The following is an 18,006-nucleotide window of genomic DNA, read 5'->3' on the forward strand; positions in this document are numbered from 1 at the left end:
ATCTGAATTCTTGTATTTACTATTTTGCTTTTTAAAAAATGGCGATTGGAGAGGCGTTGGGGTTTGAAGTTACATTGTATAGGTGTTTTCCCATATCTACCTAGGTAGTTAGTGTGTAGAGAGTAATAGCTACACTTGAGTATAATTTTTGAAGTCCTTGATGTTATTCCCTAGGTGTCTCTGTCTTTTTTTTTTCTTTTTCTATCTCCTTCTCTAGTGCTTCTAGGGCTGGTACATAGGGAGTTTGAGGACCTCGGGTACTTAGAGATTGAACATTTTCAGTAGAAACAGTCAGTTTGATATAATCTAATAGAGATATTCATATATAAGAAAGTATTCATATAATATTCATATAATATTCATAGCTTTCATGAATATAATCAAGAAGAATGTCAATAAAAACCCCCCCGTACATCGCCTATCTAATCGTTCGGTCGCGTTCTCCCGCGCAAACAACTCGAAGCATCATCGTAGAATCACGACTCTCTTCCTTTAACCTTACTCTCCAACTCCTTCCCTTGTTCAACTCAACTGTCGCATCTTTTTATCTTCTTCCATTCCAATTTGAATCATATTTCCTTCTTGTCTTCCTACCTGAGACTAACTGATTCCTCTCCAATTCAAAAGCTACCCCAGATATCATCTGACAAAAAAAAAAGATACCTGGATCATTGGACTCGGAAATTCTCTATTGTCTCTTTAGGCCATATTTTCCTACACAAAAACCGGTGGTGCTCAACAAGCTGAGCTGCGGCGCTCGCCATGAAGGCCACCCCGTTGCTCATCTCATGGCATAATGACAATGCCCCTATCTACTCGGTGCATTTCGATCCCAATGGCAAGGGCCGATTAGCTACTGCTGGAAAGTAGGTTATATCTGTGCTCTCAAAAGTGTTGAACAATTTTACTGACTACTTTCTCTTTAGTGACAATAACGTCCGAGTATGAACCCGTCCTCCGTCGCCCTTCGCACACCTTAATCTGACATGTTCTCTACAGCTCTGGAAAGTCGAGTCCACCGGGGAGGAAAGAAAAGTCTCTTATTTGAGCACCTTGATTAAGCATACACAGGCCGTCAATGTGGTCCGTTTCAGCCCGAAAGGTATGTTTTTCCGCAGGATAGCATATGGCCGCAAGTCTGACAGGTGTAGGTGAGATGCTGGCATCTGCCGGAGATGATGGAAATGTCCTACTCTGGGTACCATCGGAGATACAAACACAAGCTGGGCTGGGTGAAGATCGGTCAGACGATAAAGAAACCTGGCGAGTGAAGCACATGTGTCGTTCGTCTGGCGCCGAGATTTACGACCTGGCCTGGTCTCCCGACGGTGTTTTTATCATTACAGGTAGCATGGACAACATCGCACGGATTTACAATGCCCAAACTGGTTAGTTACCCTCGAATAATTCTCATACAGCTTATAAGCTGACCGAATTCTACAGGGCAAATGGTACGACAGATTGCCGAGCATTCTCACTATGTTCAAGGCGTAGCATGGGATCCGCTTAACGAGTTTGTCGCGACTCAATCGTCAGATCGGTCCGTTCATATTTATACATTGAAGACCAAGGATGGGCAATTCACATTGACACCACACGGGAAGGTCCTCAAGATGGATCTCCCTACCAAACGTATCGCATCCAGCAGTCCTGCGCCTCCAGATGTGACTAACCGGTCTCAACAAACTGCTGGAAATTCCATGGCTATTGCCTCGCCTGCTCCCTCAACTCCGGGGACTCCAATGGCTTCCAACCTACCCATGGATCCTCCTCCAGTCTCACATAGCCGGCGTTCTTCGTTCGGCTCGTCTCCTTCCATCCGGCGGTCTGCGTCTCCTGCTCCGTCTCTCCCGTTGCCTGCCGTTAAGCCATTGGAGGTCTCCTCCCCAAGTCTTGGTGGCCTCGGGGTCAAGAACGCCAGCATTTATGCCAACGAGACGTTTACTTCTTTCTTCAGGCGACTGACTTTTGCTCCTGATGGAAGCTTGCTGTTCACACCCGCTGGTCAATTCAAAACTACTCACGTATCAGCTACGGATTCTACAAAGACGACCGACGAGATCATTAACACGGTTTACGTGTACACACGGGCTGGTTTCAACAAGCCCCCGATCTCTCATCTTCCAGGGCACAAGAAGCCGTCGGTAGCCGTCAAATGTTCCCCGGTCTTTTACACGTTGAAGCAAGGCACGCAGCCCGCGAAAAACATTACCCTCGACACGTCTTCGGGTGAGGAGACGTTCTCGTCTCTTCCAGACCCCGTGGTATCGGGAACCGCATCTTTCACCAGCCAACCCCATGCAGTCCCTCCATCAACAACGGCCGAACCATCAAAGACTCAGCCATCCCAAAAGACCACTGAGGATGGCGGCAATGAAGCAAGCCAGAGCTCGGCGCCCGTCTTTGCACTTCCTTATCGCATTGTATATGCTGTTGCCACCCAAGACGCTGTTTTGGTATATGACACGCAACAACAAACCCCGCTATGCATTGTTAGTAATTTGCATTTTGCTACTTTCACTGACTTGACCTGGTAAGTACTGGTTCTATTCCTAATACCCATGTATTGGTTTCTAACGTACAGCAGGTCCGCCGATGGGTTAACATTGATCATGAGTTCCTCTGATGGCTTCTGCTCTACACTCTCATTCGCACCTGGAGAGTTGGGTCAAACATACATAGGACCAGCCTCTGTGGCTCACAACCCTGCAAACCCCACCACCCCTGCGACAAATCTCACACCTCTGCTGACACCAACGCATTCGGTGTCTCCTCATGTACCATCTCCAGTCAAGACGAACCATGCATCCTCAAATAGCATGGGTCCCGCACCGCCAGCTAGCCCTGCACGGTCGAACTCAACCTGCTCAGTCGCGACGCAGCCTTCCACACAACCAACCCCCGCGGGAGTTGTGAACAATCCTACTCCGACACTCGGAACTGTTCCGTCGGTGACAGCAACACACTCTGCGCAGCCACCAACACTTCCACTCACAACCCCACCACAAACGCCAATCTCCGGTGCTCCACAGAACGGGCCCGGTAGCAGTGTTCTAGGCAAGCGTGACGCAAGGCCGGCAAGCGAGTCTGAAAAAGAAGAGGGCAAGGGAGATCCAAATAATGCGTTGCAGCAGCCGCCAAAGAGACGCCGTGTGGCGCCCACCCTGATCTCCGCAGGTACCGATGGAGCCTCGTCCTCAAAGGACAACAAGTCCTAAGTTGAGATCATGTGGAGGCTTTGGTCTCTTGAAATCTTTCTCGGTCTCTTGCTTTGCCAGCTGCCGCTTCTTATGATTCATGCTTTTTTTTCTCTCTAATCATTGCTCATGCTATATCCTCATATTATTTTATGTTCTGTATTTGCACTATCTTTGTCTTTGATTTTTTCTTCTTTTTTTCAACAATCGGGTTTATGGTGGATGGAGTTGCGAGCTGAACTACCTTCTCACTCATGTTTTGCTGATCCTTTGATCTATGCATGCATTGTGGCATGAGAATAAAGAATAAAAAATATACTATATTTACCTTCTAAGTAGACGATTAGTGAGGTCATCTAAAACCACGCTCTCGGAATACAAAAAGTCACTCTGAAGAATCTAGCGCAATGCTAAAAATGAGACTGTAGAATGAATGTATCAGTCATTCGCCATTCGAAGCTAATACTGCACGTCCGTTGTCCCTCGATCCCTTGAATATCAAACAAAACTATACCATAAGTCATATCGCTTCCTGATCCGTCTTCCATAATACACATGAGTGACAACAGCGCGCATGATAATAACAATAGTGGCCAATCACAACAAACCGAATAAGTCATTTAGTCTCCTCCCCATTGGACGTGAAACTCGAAAATCCACCCAAAGCATCCAAAAGCGAGCAATCAGGCGGTAACACCGACCTCGCCTCAGTAGCATGTGGGCTAGTCGTCACGGTGGTGACGTGGAGCGTTTTCCCAAGTTCAGACTTATCAAACCGAGATGCGACAGGAGCAACAGCCAACTCATTTGCCCATCGAAACAGCGCCTCACCACTTCGAGAACCACCGGCTACGAATAGGAACTCGGGATATTTGGTATTGGGAAGGTGATCCAGTATATAGGTAGCGACTCTCCCATTTCCAAGAGCAGCGTGTGGCGGTTCAACCTTCACAGATGTTGCTCCGCGGACGACATGGAAATCCGCGCGCCCGCGTGCACCGTTGATTTGATCCGCTAGCTCGGAGGCCTGGCGAGCGGCTACTTCGCGGTCCAGCACGCCGTCGTAGTGAAATGTTAGGGAGCAGCGGCGTTCCTCGATTCGGCTACCTTCTGTTCGCTCGTGGAAATACTCCATCATCTTTTTGATACCGTGACGCCATTTCATGGCGCTTTCGGGCACAAATGGAATCCATGGATCTGATTCGGGTTCTTGCAAGAAGCATCCATTCTCGACAATAAAGCCGAGCTTGCGAGGGAGTTTTTCGAGTGCTTCTTGGAGCTGTTTGGCGCCCCGGTTGCTGACTATGTATAGGATGTTCTTGGGGTCGGCTATGAGTGTTTTTAGAGTTGCGCAGGCTTCATTTGAGGGGAGAGACTCTTCTATGCCGAAAGCTGGACCGAAGATTGCGCCGTCTTCTAAAAATAACATCCGTGCTCTGGCGGCGAAGTATGACTTTTTCAAGTCATTAAGTGAAAGCGGCGAGAGGTGGTTTGTCAGACGGATTTGTTGTATTTCGTGGGCTTTTGTGAGCGCATCTTGTAGCCCCATGTACCATTTCAGAGCAGTATAGGGAGATTTGCACTTGAGCAGGAAATTCCAGTTGAATTTCCGCTCCGCCGGTGTCATCTCAAGTGCGGATTTGATTGCATCCGCACATTGTTGGTAGTCCCACGGATTGACGAGGAGCTTGTGGCCACGAAAGATGGAGGCACTACCCACGAACTCGCTGAGGATCAGGGATCCATGCTTTTGGGAGGCAAGTTGTCCATCTTGGCAGTGGATAAAGTCATGGCTAGTCAAGTTCATTCCCTCGCGAAGATTGGTGGCCATGAAGATATGTGCAACACTCAAGAGGGCGATGAATTGAAAGTGGCTGATGTCTTGTCGGACCAAGACCAAGGGCTGATGAGTGATGGTTGAATATGTTGCATTGATCCTCGTTGCGATTTTTGTGATCTGTACTTCCAGGTCTGGGATCTCAGATGCAGACGACATTACTTGGACTAGAACCACCTACATGGAAAAAGATCAGTAACGGTCACACGCAATAAGATAAGTTAGCCGACTTACTTGATCTCTCCATTCTGGGTTGGTCTTGAGAAAGAGTTCATATGCCAGAAGTTTCTGCTTAATCCCTCCGGGTGCATCCAATCGATCCCGCGCTACAATGAGATGTTGCCCTTGGTATTTATGACCGATGCTGTGTATCCAACCCTTGACCTCGGTGGATTGGCGCAATATATAAAGTGACATGGGGTCAATCCCTAATGGAGAATTCACAACACTAACGTACCGATCATTGAGGTGGACTTGATTGGCAGAGACCTCCAGCCTCTTCAGTCGGCTACAGGAGTGAAGGAAGTGGTTACAGTATTCCTCTGTCTGGAATCCAATCAGGTCAGCGCCCAGAAGACCATCCAGCAGTTCCTCACGTAAAGTCAAACAACGGAAGATTTCGGAGGAAGGAAACGGGGTATGCAAGAAGAATCCAATCTCGGCCTGGGGTAATCTTTCCCTCAAAAGACCAGGAAGAACTAGAAGATGATAGTCATGGACCCATATTCTATCACCTGGCTTCCAGTGTTTGATGATTGTTTCTGCAAATGCCTTGTTGAGCTTGAGGTATTGGACCCAGGAGTAACCATCGTACTCAGTATGCCGAGGGCTTTCTTGCATCTGATAATGGAGGGCTGGCCAAAGTACGGCGCGACAAAAATGGGTGTAATGACCCTCGAACTCGTCGTCACTCACAAACACAGTCAACGAATCATATACACCTTGGAGGGTTTCAGCGATGTCCGCCCTGGTATGCTCTGTCAATGAGTCGGTAGGCATGCCCACAGTTCCCACCCAAGTCTTGTCCTTGAGTAAGTTGGACTTTTCAGCAGCGTGAATGGCATTTTGTAGACCTCCATGGCCTTGTTCGGCGGCCTTAACGACCCAGTCAGCATTGGAGAGCGAGGCTTGCGCGCCATTGTAGTATTTCATGTCCCATCGATCCTGTGATCCATCCAGAGACAAGTCCTTCCTCATCGAAATGGATGATGTTGGAGGATCTGTCGCCTTGGACTGAGGCTGATTAAACCTCCGGCTGCGTCCCCAATGAATGGCACGGGGCTCGCTGGGGCCGTGCCATAATCGGTCATTGGCAATCGGAATCTCATCTGCTAATCGCCAAGTATATTCTTTGAAGACCGTCTCGTCTTCTGTCGTGGCTCCGGGTGTCAGTGGGAGACAGCCAATGGGACGAGTTGAACAATGGGTATCCAACGGGCGCCCAACTGTAGATCCAGGACCGTCGACATTTGCATGGCTAGACAATGATGACAAGGATCCGTGATGTCCATGCCTGGGCTCTGTTACTTGGAAATCGATGGTATATGGGAGGAACCTGGTATATCTGTCAGACCTGTGGAGTTTTTTGTAGATGAGGAAAGAACCCACAAAGATGCAATGAAGACCGTCATTGCACTATATTCTAGTTTGCAAATAGTCAAGGGGTTCAATTCATAGTGCAGGTGAGTCAAGAATAGTTAAACAATGAGGATGGAGGGGTTCGGACTTTTGAAACGGAAGGGACAGCTCGTTTGCCACTGCCCTATATATATATCTCTCTCTCTGTCTACTTTACTGTATTGGGCAGGATCTTTCTATACTGGATTGAAACATTGTACGAATAGTCCAAGTAAATATAGATATAAATAATGGTCTTCAAGAGAACTGCAATGGAAATGCAGACTCCGTGTCTTGTTCTATCCTTTTCAACTCTATATTGGTTTGGATCTACCAGGATTACTACACCGAGCACTTTCTCCCCAATGAAACCTCATCCAGCATTTGTTGGATTGGATCGGTGCAGGTCTGTTTTCTCTTCTCTGGTAGCCTGACCGGTGGGCCATTGTTCGACCGATATGGCGCTTCGGTAAGGAAGGACTTCCTATAACACTAGTGTTAGATGACAGCTTCCCTCGATTCGAAGGACAATAATAGCAGGACATATCCCGGTGGGGAAAATATCTACGCGGGTTAGCCAATCCAAAATACGTTATAGTAAAGAGGATTGTATACATAATAGGATGTAGGAAAAGTAAATTCGAACGGCTAGAAATTCAACAGTGAGTTCGCTCATATCACTGGTACGACGACCATACACGCTCCCTTCCGTGGCCGAACCACTTGACTAGCGAAGACGGTCTTTTAGTGACTGTAAGTAAGTTCAGATTTTGGTATTTATTCGATTCTCTAGAATGAGTCTGAGGAGTATGCCAAAACAGAAAAACGATGAACACATCGAGGAGTATTAATGTTAGTTGTCTAGAACACGTGATTCGTTTTAGTTCCCCTGTAGATAGAGAATGCCTTCTTGCTAGCAGTTTCTCTAGCCTTATACTATTCCTCATTAGGTCAACGGTATATCGCCACTCTTTGAGCACGGTCCGACAATTTAGATCCGAACAGGCCAGCTGATAAGATGCGGAAAAATTCTTCAAGACCCAAGAGATTGCGACAACGATAGAGCTAGAGTGGATTAGCGCATAACGTTTTGGCCCACCCTAGCTAACGCTATGATCACATATATTCGTCGGTTTCACTTTTGAGTTAAACAAAAGGCCACATGGAGTAAAACGTCGAACCATGTCAACGTAAGGCCAAGCTCAAGAAGTCAGCTGCACGGCGAGCCACCTATGCTGCGTGCGTGTCCTCTCTTCCTGGCGGGGGACGGAAGGCCCACCACGTCAGGTTGGGGATCCTGTTATCATCGTAGTGTCACAGGATTGACAGAAATTCGAGAGATGCGGAGGGACGCGCAGGTATTGAATGGATGTCGACGCGTGGAAACCAGCTGCAATGCGCGTATGCATCCACGGGAATGAAGCATCGACGATGCATATAGCCTTGGCACCTTAGAAAAAGAGAGCCAAGCTCATAGGATACGAGAGCAGTCTCGCAGGATAAGCTGCTGCGTCTTGGTTTAATATATCATTCAAGCAATAAAGTCAAGAGACTCAGGAGATACATGAGGTCTTGGCACTTGGCGTCCAGGGATAATTGGCTCGGTCGGCTTGTCGAGCCCGAATTGCTTTAGCTTTTTGAAGTTCTGCGTTTCTCCCTTCGTTTGTGGCGGCATATCCAATCCCATGGGTTATGAGTGCCTTGCGTGTTGCGGTACGAATCGTACCACCTAACTGTTGTTAATCATCACGGTCAATACCGCTGACGAGAAGAGAAAATAACATATAAAACTGATAAACAAAATCAGCGGCTAAAATACCAATTGGTATTGTTTGTAAACGACCCAGTTTTTTTTGTGAAATTGCTCGCGCCATCCGAGCTAAGCATCCAGGCACCTTTTCTCGGCATCGGAACTATAGGGAACTGTCATGTTAGTAAACAAAGGGTCAATACTTTTTGATACTTATGATGGATTGTTCAACTACTTATGGGATTCTAACAATAATAACCCATTCGATCGCACAGCCCAGCATAGCCTTGGAATATTACTAGGCTCAGACGCGGCTCAGGAGATGAAACGACGGCGGTGGATCGGTTTCCCCAGACAGAATAATACCTGGTCAGTAATTTCCCGAGTCATGGGATGGGTAATAGAATTCAGGGCTGAATCTCGGAAGCTTGTGAATCTAAAAGAACAACAAGATTGTACTCCGTACGGAGTATTGTATCATTGGCATGCCACGGTCAACGTAGCCCTAACTATATTCTAATATTTCACTCTGGACCTGCCCAGAACATGATTATTAATCCAATTGAGCCGGTTAAACATATATTTGAAGAGCCTACTTATGTTGTAGGTGTAGAACCTTTCCCAACCAGGGTATACATAGCGCGGGTTCTAGGATGTGTATAGCTATACGTATAATATGTATAACAGATCGACACGACCCAATCCTTTTCCTAGCCCAAAATGGAAAAAGATGGTTCAGTAAGTCGAAGAATCACTATTTTCAGGGTCTTGTGGGTGGTTCAATCGGGTTATTTTGATTGGCGATGGAGATGGAGTACGAGTTCCTGCGGGTTGTAGCGTTGTACGGACTTAGCCCTAACGATCCGCACTATCATAAAATGTACGGACTATTTTTTTTAAAAAAAAATATGGATCGGAGTATGGATCTCACATTCACATTCCTATCGAACATGGACGATTGAGTATCCCAAGAATTACGATCTCACGTTGCATAGGGCATTCATACCAAAGAAGACAAAGATGCCTTGGAAGGACCCCTTCATAGGGACTAACGCTAAACCTCATTAGGCTATAAGCACCGCCTCAAAGCGGCTTAGGAGGCTGTCGACCCCCGATCGTGTGAAATGCCAAGACGGACGCTTGCGCGTCTCCAGTCTTTGAGTGGAAAAGCGGACGGAAGAGTTGAGCTTTCGTACCTTGGCCGCGCGTTGGCCCTACAACTTATTCTCCTTAATATTGATAATTTTTTTTCTTTCCCTCTCTTGAACTTCAGCTTAATGTTGATTTGGTACTCTGTACTCTTACCAAGTACATATATACTAACCCAGCCATAAGCTTTGATCATCGCCGTATGAACCCTCAAGCGTATTGATCTTCACTGTTGTACCCAACCACTATTGTATTGACAACAACTTTGGAAGGGCTTTACGTATTGCATGATGAAGCCAGGTTAGGATATAGGATACTCACCTACATACATAATAATGTAACTTGGATATATACCCAAGTAATAATAATATTAAGGTCATGAGTATATGTTATATGTCAAGAATAAAATAAAAAAAAGATAGCTATAGAAGCCTTCAAGCCATGAAAGTATACAACAATGCCAAGAAACCAACAACGATCCATTGAAAATCTGGATGTGGACGTTACGTGTTCACGGGAGCCAAAAATACACAAATTACGGAAATTACGGGGAAAAAGGGTCTTTTTCTTGGCCCTTTTTTTCGCTTTCGCACACGCGGCTTGGCTGCGGGGCCCGTGATTGGGGCCAGATGCTGACGACGCTCGTAATACTGCGTACGCTACTCCGTACTCCGTACTCTTGTCCTCTCTCTCTCTCCCTCTCTCTCCCTCTAATCCAAGGGCTTGTCTTTCTCTCTTTCCATTTTGACTCTGCAATAAGAGAGTGATCTTCAAGTGCTACGTCAACTCGAGCGAGGTAGTCCTTTCTTTACTACTCGTCTCTGACATCCCATTTCTTACTCCTCTCTCCCTCCCCTCCCCCAAACTTGGGTCAAATTGCGACCTCTTTCGACGAAACTCGATTGTTCACCCATTTCGAGTCATAGTCATTCTGGATCTCAACCTTCATCGTCTTGGAAGTCTGCCGTGACTTCCTCATCGACTATGGCGGACGGCAGACATCGGGCTAACCAGCCTGCCCCAAATGGCTACGACGCCTCCTCTTTAACCAACGAATTCGAGCAACTGATGCGCACCAAACGACTCAACCGACTTCATGAACCTTCTCGTTCGCATAGCAATTCACCATCACCATCTCCGATGTCCAGTTCAGCATTCCCTCCACCACCGACCCGAGCTCCGCCACCACCTCCCTCGTTGGGCACCCCTGCCGCCGCTCCCTCCCCAAAGTCATCCACGACCCCAACAGCACTACGCGGTCTTCCTATCATGCCATCGCCTCCCCAGGATCCAGCCTCACTTAAATTTTACAATCTATTGAAAGGATTATCCGTTACACCAACTAAGTACGAAAACCCGGGTCTATTGGATGAGGCCTTGTCCGTCATTCCGCTCGATCGCCTGTATTCCGAGGCTGAGGAGGAATCTCAAATTATGCAAGCCCAGGCTGCCAGCGTGGGAGGGAAGCCGGAATGGGGCTACCAAGATTGTGTGATCCGAGCATTGCTAAGGTATGTTGGAATCCCTAGATGGTCTAGACCCATCGCGCCCTTGCTAACGTGTCTATCTTTCATGCAGATGGTTCAAGGGGTCATTTTTCCAATTTGTTAATAACCCTCCATGCTCGAGATGTCACATGCCCACGATCGCCCAAGGCATGACCCCTCCCACCCCCGATGAGACCGCCCGGGGCGCCACCCGAGTCGAGTTGTACCGTTGTTCCGATACTAGTTGTACCGCCCATGAGCGATTCCCGCGGTATTCCGATGTGTGGCAATTGTTGCAAACTCGACGAGGCAGAGCTGGCGAATGGGCCAACTGCTTTAGCATGTTGTGCCGCGCAGTCGGGGCCCGAGTCCGTTGGGTCTGGAATTCCGAGGATCATGTCTGGACTGAAGTGTACTCGGAACACCAGCGCCGATGGGTCCACGTTGATTCCTGTGAGGGCGCCTGGGACCAGCCTCGCCTGTACACCGAAGGCTGGCAACGGAAGCTCTCTTACTGTGTGGCCTTCTCCATCGATGGTGCGACCGATGTTACCCGCCGCTACGTTCGCAACTTCTCCCGACACGGAAACCCTCGCAATCGCGCCCCCGAAGAAGTTGTTCTGTGGTCGATCCACGAGATCCGACGCAAGCGTCGCGAAAACATGTCGAAGACCGACCAACGCCGCCTGATCAAGGAAGATGAGCGCGAAGAGAAGGAACTCCGGTGCTACATGGCATCTGCTCTGGCAGCAGAAATTAACAACATGCTCCCGCAAGGCCTTACCGGTCGCCCCGAGGACCAAAAACACCCAGGTGCTCGCCAGGAGGCCTCGACCGAGTGGCTTGCCGCACGAGGCCATGGAAACTCCGGACCCGACCGTTCCCGTGAAGGACGGTAAATTTCCTGCTGGTAACCTGGCATCACATCAACCCCTTCGGCTTCTGAAATTTCATATCAGCCACACCACTTATCGAACGATTGTGCGACCTGGATATTCAATATTCCACAGCCCCCTTTCTCGCATCGGAGGACTGGCCGGGCGCAGCGACGTTCGAGAAACCCCTAGGCCACATTTGGTCTTGGCTATTGACCAAAGCCACTGCGATCGCGCTGGGCAACTCCGTGCCGCTGACATCCCTTTTGGGGGTCAGCATCAGAAGGACGAGCATTCTATCTTGACAAAGATTCCAGCATGTGCGACCGCAGGCTTAGACGGGCAGGCTCCTGGGCCTGCTCGTTCACAATGGCTATATTGACCAATTGTCCCCCCGATCATGGATCATACCATTTCTCTCCTACGCCCGAATCACGACGATATTTTCCATTCCCTTACTCTCTTCTCTTGAGATACTACATCCGGAGCCTGATTTTTCCCCAACCATCTTGCACTTAATATGGGTTACAACCGGGGTTTACCACGGCACCCATGGTGACAACGATATCTTCTATCCTTCTCCTTTCTCCATATCTCTTTCTCAGTTTTTATTTGTAATATGTTGAACTGCCCAACGACACATGTACGAGTCATGGGAGTCATGGATGCAGCCATTTTCCTTTCTTTTTTTCTTTTCGATTTACTTTTGCATGTCCTGGCAGGATCGCCAGTTCGATCTTTTTCCTTCTTATATACCTGACCACCTTTTTTCAAGGGTCGATTTCCTTTTTTCTATGAGTGAGCTTACACCGTTCAATACCAATATTTTATTATTCAATATTCTCCCAATGTACTTCCAAGGTTGGTATTCTATAAAACAATTACCATACTAGTTTGATTGGGATATGCAATCTTCCCCGCGCTCTCCCTAGCGCCTCTGGTGGACCCGGACAGAGTTTTTGCCCCTGGCGACATCACCCATCATCACATATACAATACTCCTGTTAACTCTACTCCATACATAACTAACTATGTAGTTAGGGGATGTCATTGTACATTGTGCTATGTACATAACTAGTTATGTACTATGTACCTGGAATGGAGAAATCAGACCTGATATCATCTTGATTCTACACCATTCCTACTTCGCGCAAGGCGAAACACGTGTTATATTTATAGGATGTACTAGTATTTATACGCTCCTGTCGGTGGGTCCAGGGTCTCACTTGAATGTCCAGGAGAGTACGAAGTACGGAGTATAGGAGATAAGAAAAAGCCGAGAAATTCAATTATACATGTACTTTTATGTTAGTTAGTTATATATAGCAACTTAGTAGCATTAATGTATATTATCATATCAGAATACAGGAATACAGGATATACATGGAACGTACAGAAACAAGTAGATGCCCGAGTATGTGTCGATACCCCGATACCCCGATATGCCGACACTCCGATCCTAATATGTAGATCTGTAACGGTGTCCTTCAACATACTCCGAAATGATACCGAAATATTGCAACCAAAAAAAAAAAAAAAAAACAAGGAGAAAGTGACGACCTATGCTGTATGTTGTACAACATACATCGTCTATCAACCAGACGATCATTGCAACATAACTACAGCATACAACATACATAAAAATATTTAATCACGCCATTGCAATGAGCATACTCCGGTACCACTCCTTCTCACACCGCTGATATCCAACAGTCGATGCCCTTCCGTCGAAGATCCACCCCTATACGATCCAATTCATGTGAATAATAACATTGACCCTGAAGTCTCAACTCCCAACTCCCCCGAGACCCAGAAGCCCTAGCCATAGTTGTAGTTGTAGTCGTAGTCGTAGCATAACCCCCAACAGAAGAAAACGACCCAGAATCCGATCCCAAACTCCTACAAGAGTCCTCATCCGAACTGAACCCATCCTGAAACCCGATCTCCACATCTACACCCACACCCACACCCACACCCACACCCACACCCACATAATCCTTCTTACCACCACAATCCCGCTCCCGATCCCAATCCCGTCTCAACCCAGACCCAGACCCAGACCTCACAACAACCCCACTCAAAGGCTCCAAAAACCCAACCAATTTCTCAACAGGCTCGCTGAACCAATTACTCTCAAGCACGAGCACGAATGACCGCAACGACCGTAGCTGCGAGACGGCCCGACACGTCTCTGTCCATTGTGTCCGTCCGGCGGAGACGTACACCGCGCGCACGGAGTCTTTGCTCGGGAGCCAGTGGCCTGGGAAGGACCAGCGGAGCTCGATTTTGCGAATGCGGTCGCGGTGGCTAGGTGGGATTGTTGGGAGGAGGTAGGGGAGGGTCCAGGGGTTACTGAATTCTAGGGTTGGGAGGGTGTAGAGGAAGGGGATTGATTCGTGGTATCTGGGGGTTTATTTTGGATTAGTCTTGAGTGTGTAGTGTAGTGTAGTTCTTTTTTTTCTGGGGATGAGGAGAGGAGGTAGAGGTTGTGGATGTATATCGTACAATAGAAGTATAGGTATGTTGTAGTTAGGGGTAGAGAGGGTAAGAAAGGATAAAATCATTCAACCATACATCTGTCGACAAGTCAACGCCAGACCCAGTAGCTTAACCTTATTCCAGCGGAGAAGATCGGCTTCTTTGGCCGGCTGGGAGATGCCCGTGCCATGGCAGATCTCACATTTGCTGTTCTGGTGTTTGTGGTGTCTTGGCAATGGTGAAGACCTGGGCTCGAGCGCACATGCACACACCACGTGTCCGAGTCGCTGCTTGGTGCATTGGATTATGTGGATTCTTTGGTCGGCCAGGACAAATTCCCAGATCATTAACCGAAGTTCCGGTGATAGCCGGGTGAGGAGTCGGCTTTGGAGTTGGGGTGAGGGGATTGCTATTGTTTGATGGCGGGGGAGTGGAGGGGGTTTGTTGCCTATTGTTTTGTTTTTAAGTCTGGTTAGAATAAGAATAGTAAAAGAAGTAAAAGAAGTAGGAAATAAGTAAGAAAAAGAAGTTATTTACTTTGGTACCGTTGAAGAAGCACATCCTCCCATGAGAAAACTCCCTGTTTCGTACGGGCCATTGTTGATAGTGACTCTGTTCGTCCCCGCTAAAATTGAAAATAAAGAGACATTGACATTGACATTGACATTGACAGCGAGATCGGTTCATATATAGTGTCACAGGATCTGCAACTGCACCTGATGACCCCTAACTATCGGGCACGACACGTTCCCGTCAGTCCGAACGGGCCCAAGTGGTCTAAGGACTGGCGTAAAGAGTCGGTGAGGGTAAAAGATAAAGGGGTACGGAGTATAAGTTGAGGTATTTATGTGGCTACATGTTTCTTTACATATTTAGTTATCTAGTTAACACCTGAGTTCAAAAAAGATAAGGAATTGCGGAAGATAATAACTCGGGCTCTTTAGCCGAATCTGGATCTATACTCTCTAAACTCAATTCCATTCAACATACTAATAATACATCATCTAAATAGGAAGGACGGTACATTACTTTTGCTAGCGTGTTGTATCTTATTGATTGATGTTCTATAGGTAACCTCACACTTGGATCAAGTGAGCCAACCAAGGAGCGCACTTCACTCAGTGTAATCTGTACATAGGTCCCGGATCTCAAGCAATAAGTAATTTAACCTTGAGAGCCAGGGGGGCTGCCGTGCTAGCACACATACTATGTCCACCCAAGACTATTGACCCAGAATGTTAATCTGGGGGGTCACTAGCAACCCTTCCGTCAGCATACTCAAACCAGCCGGCTGCAACTGATCAACAGTGTCCTCCGCCGGCAGAGTGCCCACATAAGCATTGAAGTTGTAGACACCGCAGACGCACGTGTCGACAACATCCTTCAAGCTCGTCCCGGACAAAGCCTGAACCGTCCGGAAGCCGCGAGTGACCTTGAAACTCTGCGCGCCCACGCCCATCGGCACTGAATGTGACCAGATCCCCGGAGGCGCGATCCAGGTCTCAGTCTTATCACCAGACTGCACCTTCACCATCGCCGGCATCTTCAGCATGGTGACGACAAACACCTCGTCTTTCATTGTGTGGGCGCCGTCCGGACGGCCGCGGAAGAAGTTGCCGGTGTCGTTGTTGTCGCTGCCTTGCATTGTGTTGTCGGTTTCATCGCAGTCGACGCTCTTCATAGTTGGTCGGTACCAGTAAACTAGTTTTTCTTCCTCTATGAATCTGATGGGAAGTCTCGACTCTGCTTTGTAGGCGGCGATGAAGGGCTTTGCCATGTCGAGCCAGCCGTTGTGGGGCCTGTTTCCTTGTTAGTTGGTGTTTCTGATAATTTGTTAGGGTGGGCTATCTCTACTCACATGTCCATCGCCCACTTCGAGGCACCGTCGTCTGTATGTGGTGACGATAGCGGGCCGATATAGTGCGACTCGCCATAGTCATTCCAGGTGATGATCTCCACAAAGCGAGGGCTGAGCCGTAGGATCTCCCTCCATCGTTCATACCAGAGGAGGTCGGAAGGGAACACCCAGTTCTTGCTGTAAGAGACCTCGGGACCGTAATGAGTTGAGAACCAAGGCGAGATGGCTATTTATGAATTAGCAAATATACACAGAAGAACCCAACATACTCCAGCTACTCACGTGCAATGTATGCTTTTCCTTGAAGAGCATCCTCATAATTTTTATCGCTATCTGAAACAGTCACCGTCTGCTCAGCAGTCGGAGCCTTGTTATTTCCATCATTATCCCAACCCATCCAATTCAGAGCACCATCGATCTTATCAAAATCGCTCTGGCCGGGTTGGAAATTCGGCGCAAAGAAGATCTCGCTGCCAGCAGCGGATCTGATCGCATCCACATCGACACCGTCGCCCGAAAATGACGACACAAAGACCTTCCCGTCGACCATGAGTTGCCCGGGATGATTCGCATACTGCGCGATCTTGGCGCCGACTTCACTGGCCTGGCTGGCTTGCCACCAGTTGAAGTCGAAGGAGATGAACACTTTCATGTCATTATTGGCGGCAGATTCATAGGCATAGTACAGTTGGGTGTCGCCGTAAGAGTCGGTGCCAATATTTAATGCGAAGGCATCGATACCCGCTTCTTTGGCGCGTTTCATATCATCGTCATAGTCAGAGGCGTTTTCGCGGTTGCTGACGATGCCCATCTAGATAATGTCAGTGGTTTTTTTTTTTATGTTGAAGGGTTTAATAAAATGTAATATAGAGATGTGTAGTTACCATAAAATGACAGAAAACTAATTTGTTTCCGACGTTTTCATCGGTAGAAGCCATCCTGGTAACGTAGTCGACTGGAGTCGGGAAAGCGAATGTGAAAGAAAATAGGCCAACCAGGGCCATGAAGAAGAAGAACATGGCTTTTTAAGCGGTGAAGAAATCCAAGAACCAGCCAAGGAATATCTCCACTACGCAAAGCTGAAATATGAAGATATAAGGAATGAAAGATCCAGCTTAATGAGTGACTGGAGGGGTAAGAAATGAAAGACGATATAAAGGTAGGACATCGGACTTGAGTTAAAAGAAGTATTAGATGCATTGAGCGCTTTGTTTGACAATTTCCACATTGTCTACATCCCAGGTCCACTCTTTGTATGGAGGAGACAATAGAGCAATCAGACAAGGAAGCCCTAAATTGGGCTGCTGCCTTTCAAGGAAAAAAAAGTACATTGTAATCTTGTTAATACCCCGACTACCATAGTGCCTGTCAAACAAGGATCCTCGGCGCTTCCAAAGATTCTGACGGGACTAGAAAGCCGAAAGATATCTCTGTGTGATCTGGTTAGTTGAAATATATTGAGTCTAGGGGTAGAGGCTGACAGGGAGAGAGGGATCTAACATGCCGTAGGGCTGCCGGATTGGCCGAAGAACGCCTCCATCAGCCCAGCGGCTAATTTCAGGAGGTGTTCCACGTTTGATATTTCGTGATAACAAGGAATCTCTTAATTTAGCGTTCGGAGATATTCTAATAGATCTCATCTGAAACATCTTATACAATCTAAGAGATCAGGGGGTCATTTAAACCTTGGATGTACCAGGTGTATCCCCCAAGTGCAACCATCAACCATGAGGTGCTTCAACGTTAATATGTTGCAAC

At 47.6% G+C, this 18,006-nt stretch overlaps 5 protein-coding genes across 5 annotated transcripts; 2 read left to right on the forward strand and 3 right to left on the reverse strand.

The window, feature by feature from the left end:
- Positions 1–762: 762 nt before the first annotated feature.
- Positions 763–3,218, forward strand: N7516_004829 (uncharacterized protein; the record flags this gene model as incomplete). Its single annotated transcript, XM_057217549.1, has 6 exons — positions 763–866; positions 927–942; positions 1,000–1,102; positions 1,152–1,388; positions 1,444–2,533; positions 2,588–3,218. The coding sequence occupies 6 exons, from the start codon at positions 763–765 to the stop codon at positions 3,216–3,218; spliced, it is 2,181 nt and encodes a 726-aa protein (XP_057079432.1).
- A 595-nt stretch (positions 3,219–3,813) lies between these two features.
- On the reverse strand, positions 3,814–6,665 carry N7516_004830 (trehalose-6-phosphate synthase; the record flags this gene model as incomplete). Its single annotated transcript, XM_057217550.1, has 3 exons — positions 3,814–5,211; positions 5,269–6,589; positions 6,643–6,665. The coding sequence occupies 3 exons, from the start codon at positions 6,663–6,665 to the stop codon at positions 3,814–3,816; spliced, it is 2,742 nt and encodes a 913-aa protein (XP_057079433.1).
- Positions 6,666–10,534: 3,869 nt separating this feature from the next.
- On the forward strand, positions 10,535–11,936 carry png1 (peptide-N4-(N-acetyl-beta-glucosaminyl)asparagine amidase; the record flags this gene model as incomplete). The annotated part of the gene is made up of 2 exons (XM_057217551.1): positions 10,535–11,061; positions 11,129–11,936. 2 exons carry the CDS (start codon positions 10,535–10,537, stop codon positions 11,934–11,936), a joined length of 1,335 nt encoding a protein of 444 aa, XP_057079434.1.
- Positions 11,937–13,603: 1,667 nt separating this feature from the next.
- Positions 13,604–14,988, reverse strand: N7516_004832 (uncharacterized protein; the record flags this gene model as incomplete). The annotated part of the gene is made up of 3 exons (XM_057217552.1): positions 13,604–14,315; positions 14,487–14,838; positions 14,928–14,988. 3 exons carry the CDS (start codon positions 14,986–14,988, stop codon positions 13,604–13,606), a joined length of 1,125 nt encoding a protein of 374 aa, XP_057079435.1.
- Positions 14,989–15,612: 624 nt separating this feature from the next.
- On the reverse strand, positions 15,613–17,267 carry N7516_004833 (glycoside hydrolase family 71 protein; the record flags this gene model as incomplete). The annotated part of the gene is made up of 4 exons (XM_057217553.1): positions 15,613–16,189; positions 16,249–16,474; positions 16,531–17,059; positions 17,133–17,267. 4 exons carry the CDS (start codon positions 17,265–17,267, stop codon positions 15,613–15,615), a joined length of 1,467 nt encoding a protein of 488 aa, XP_057079436.1.
- Positions 17,268–18,006: the final 739 nt, after the last annotated feature.

Source organism: Penicillium verrucosum (assembly GCF_028828655.1).
Source record: "Penicillium verrucosum strain IBT 35672 chromosome Unknown utg000001l_segment0_segment0, whole genome shotgun sequence".
NCBI lineage: Eukaryota > Fungi > Ascomycota > Eurotiomycetes > Eurotiales > Aspergillaceae > Penicillium > Penicillium verrucosum.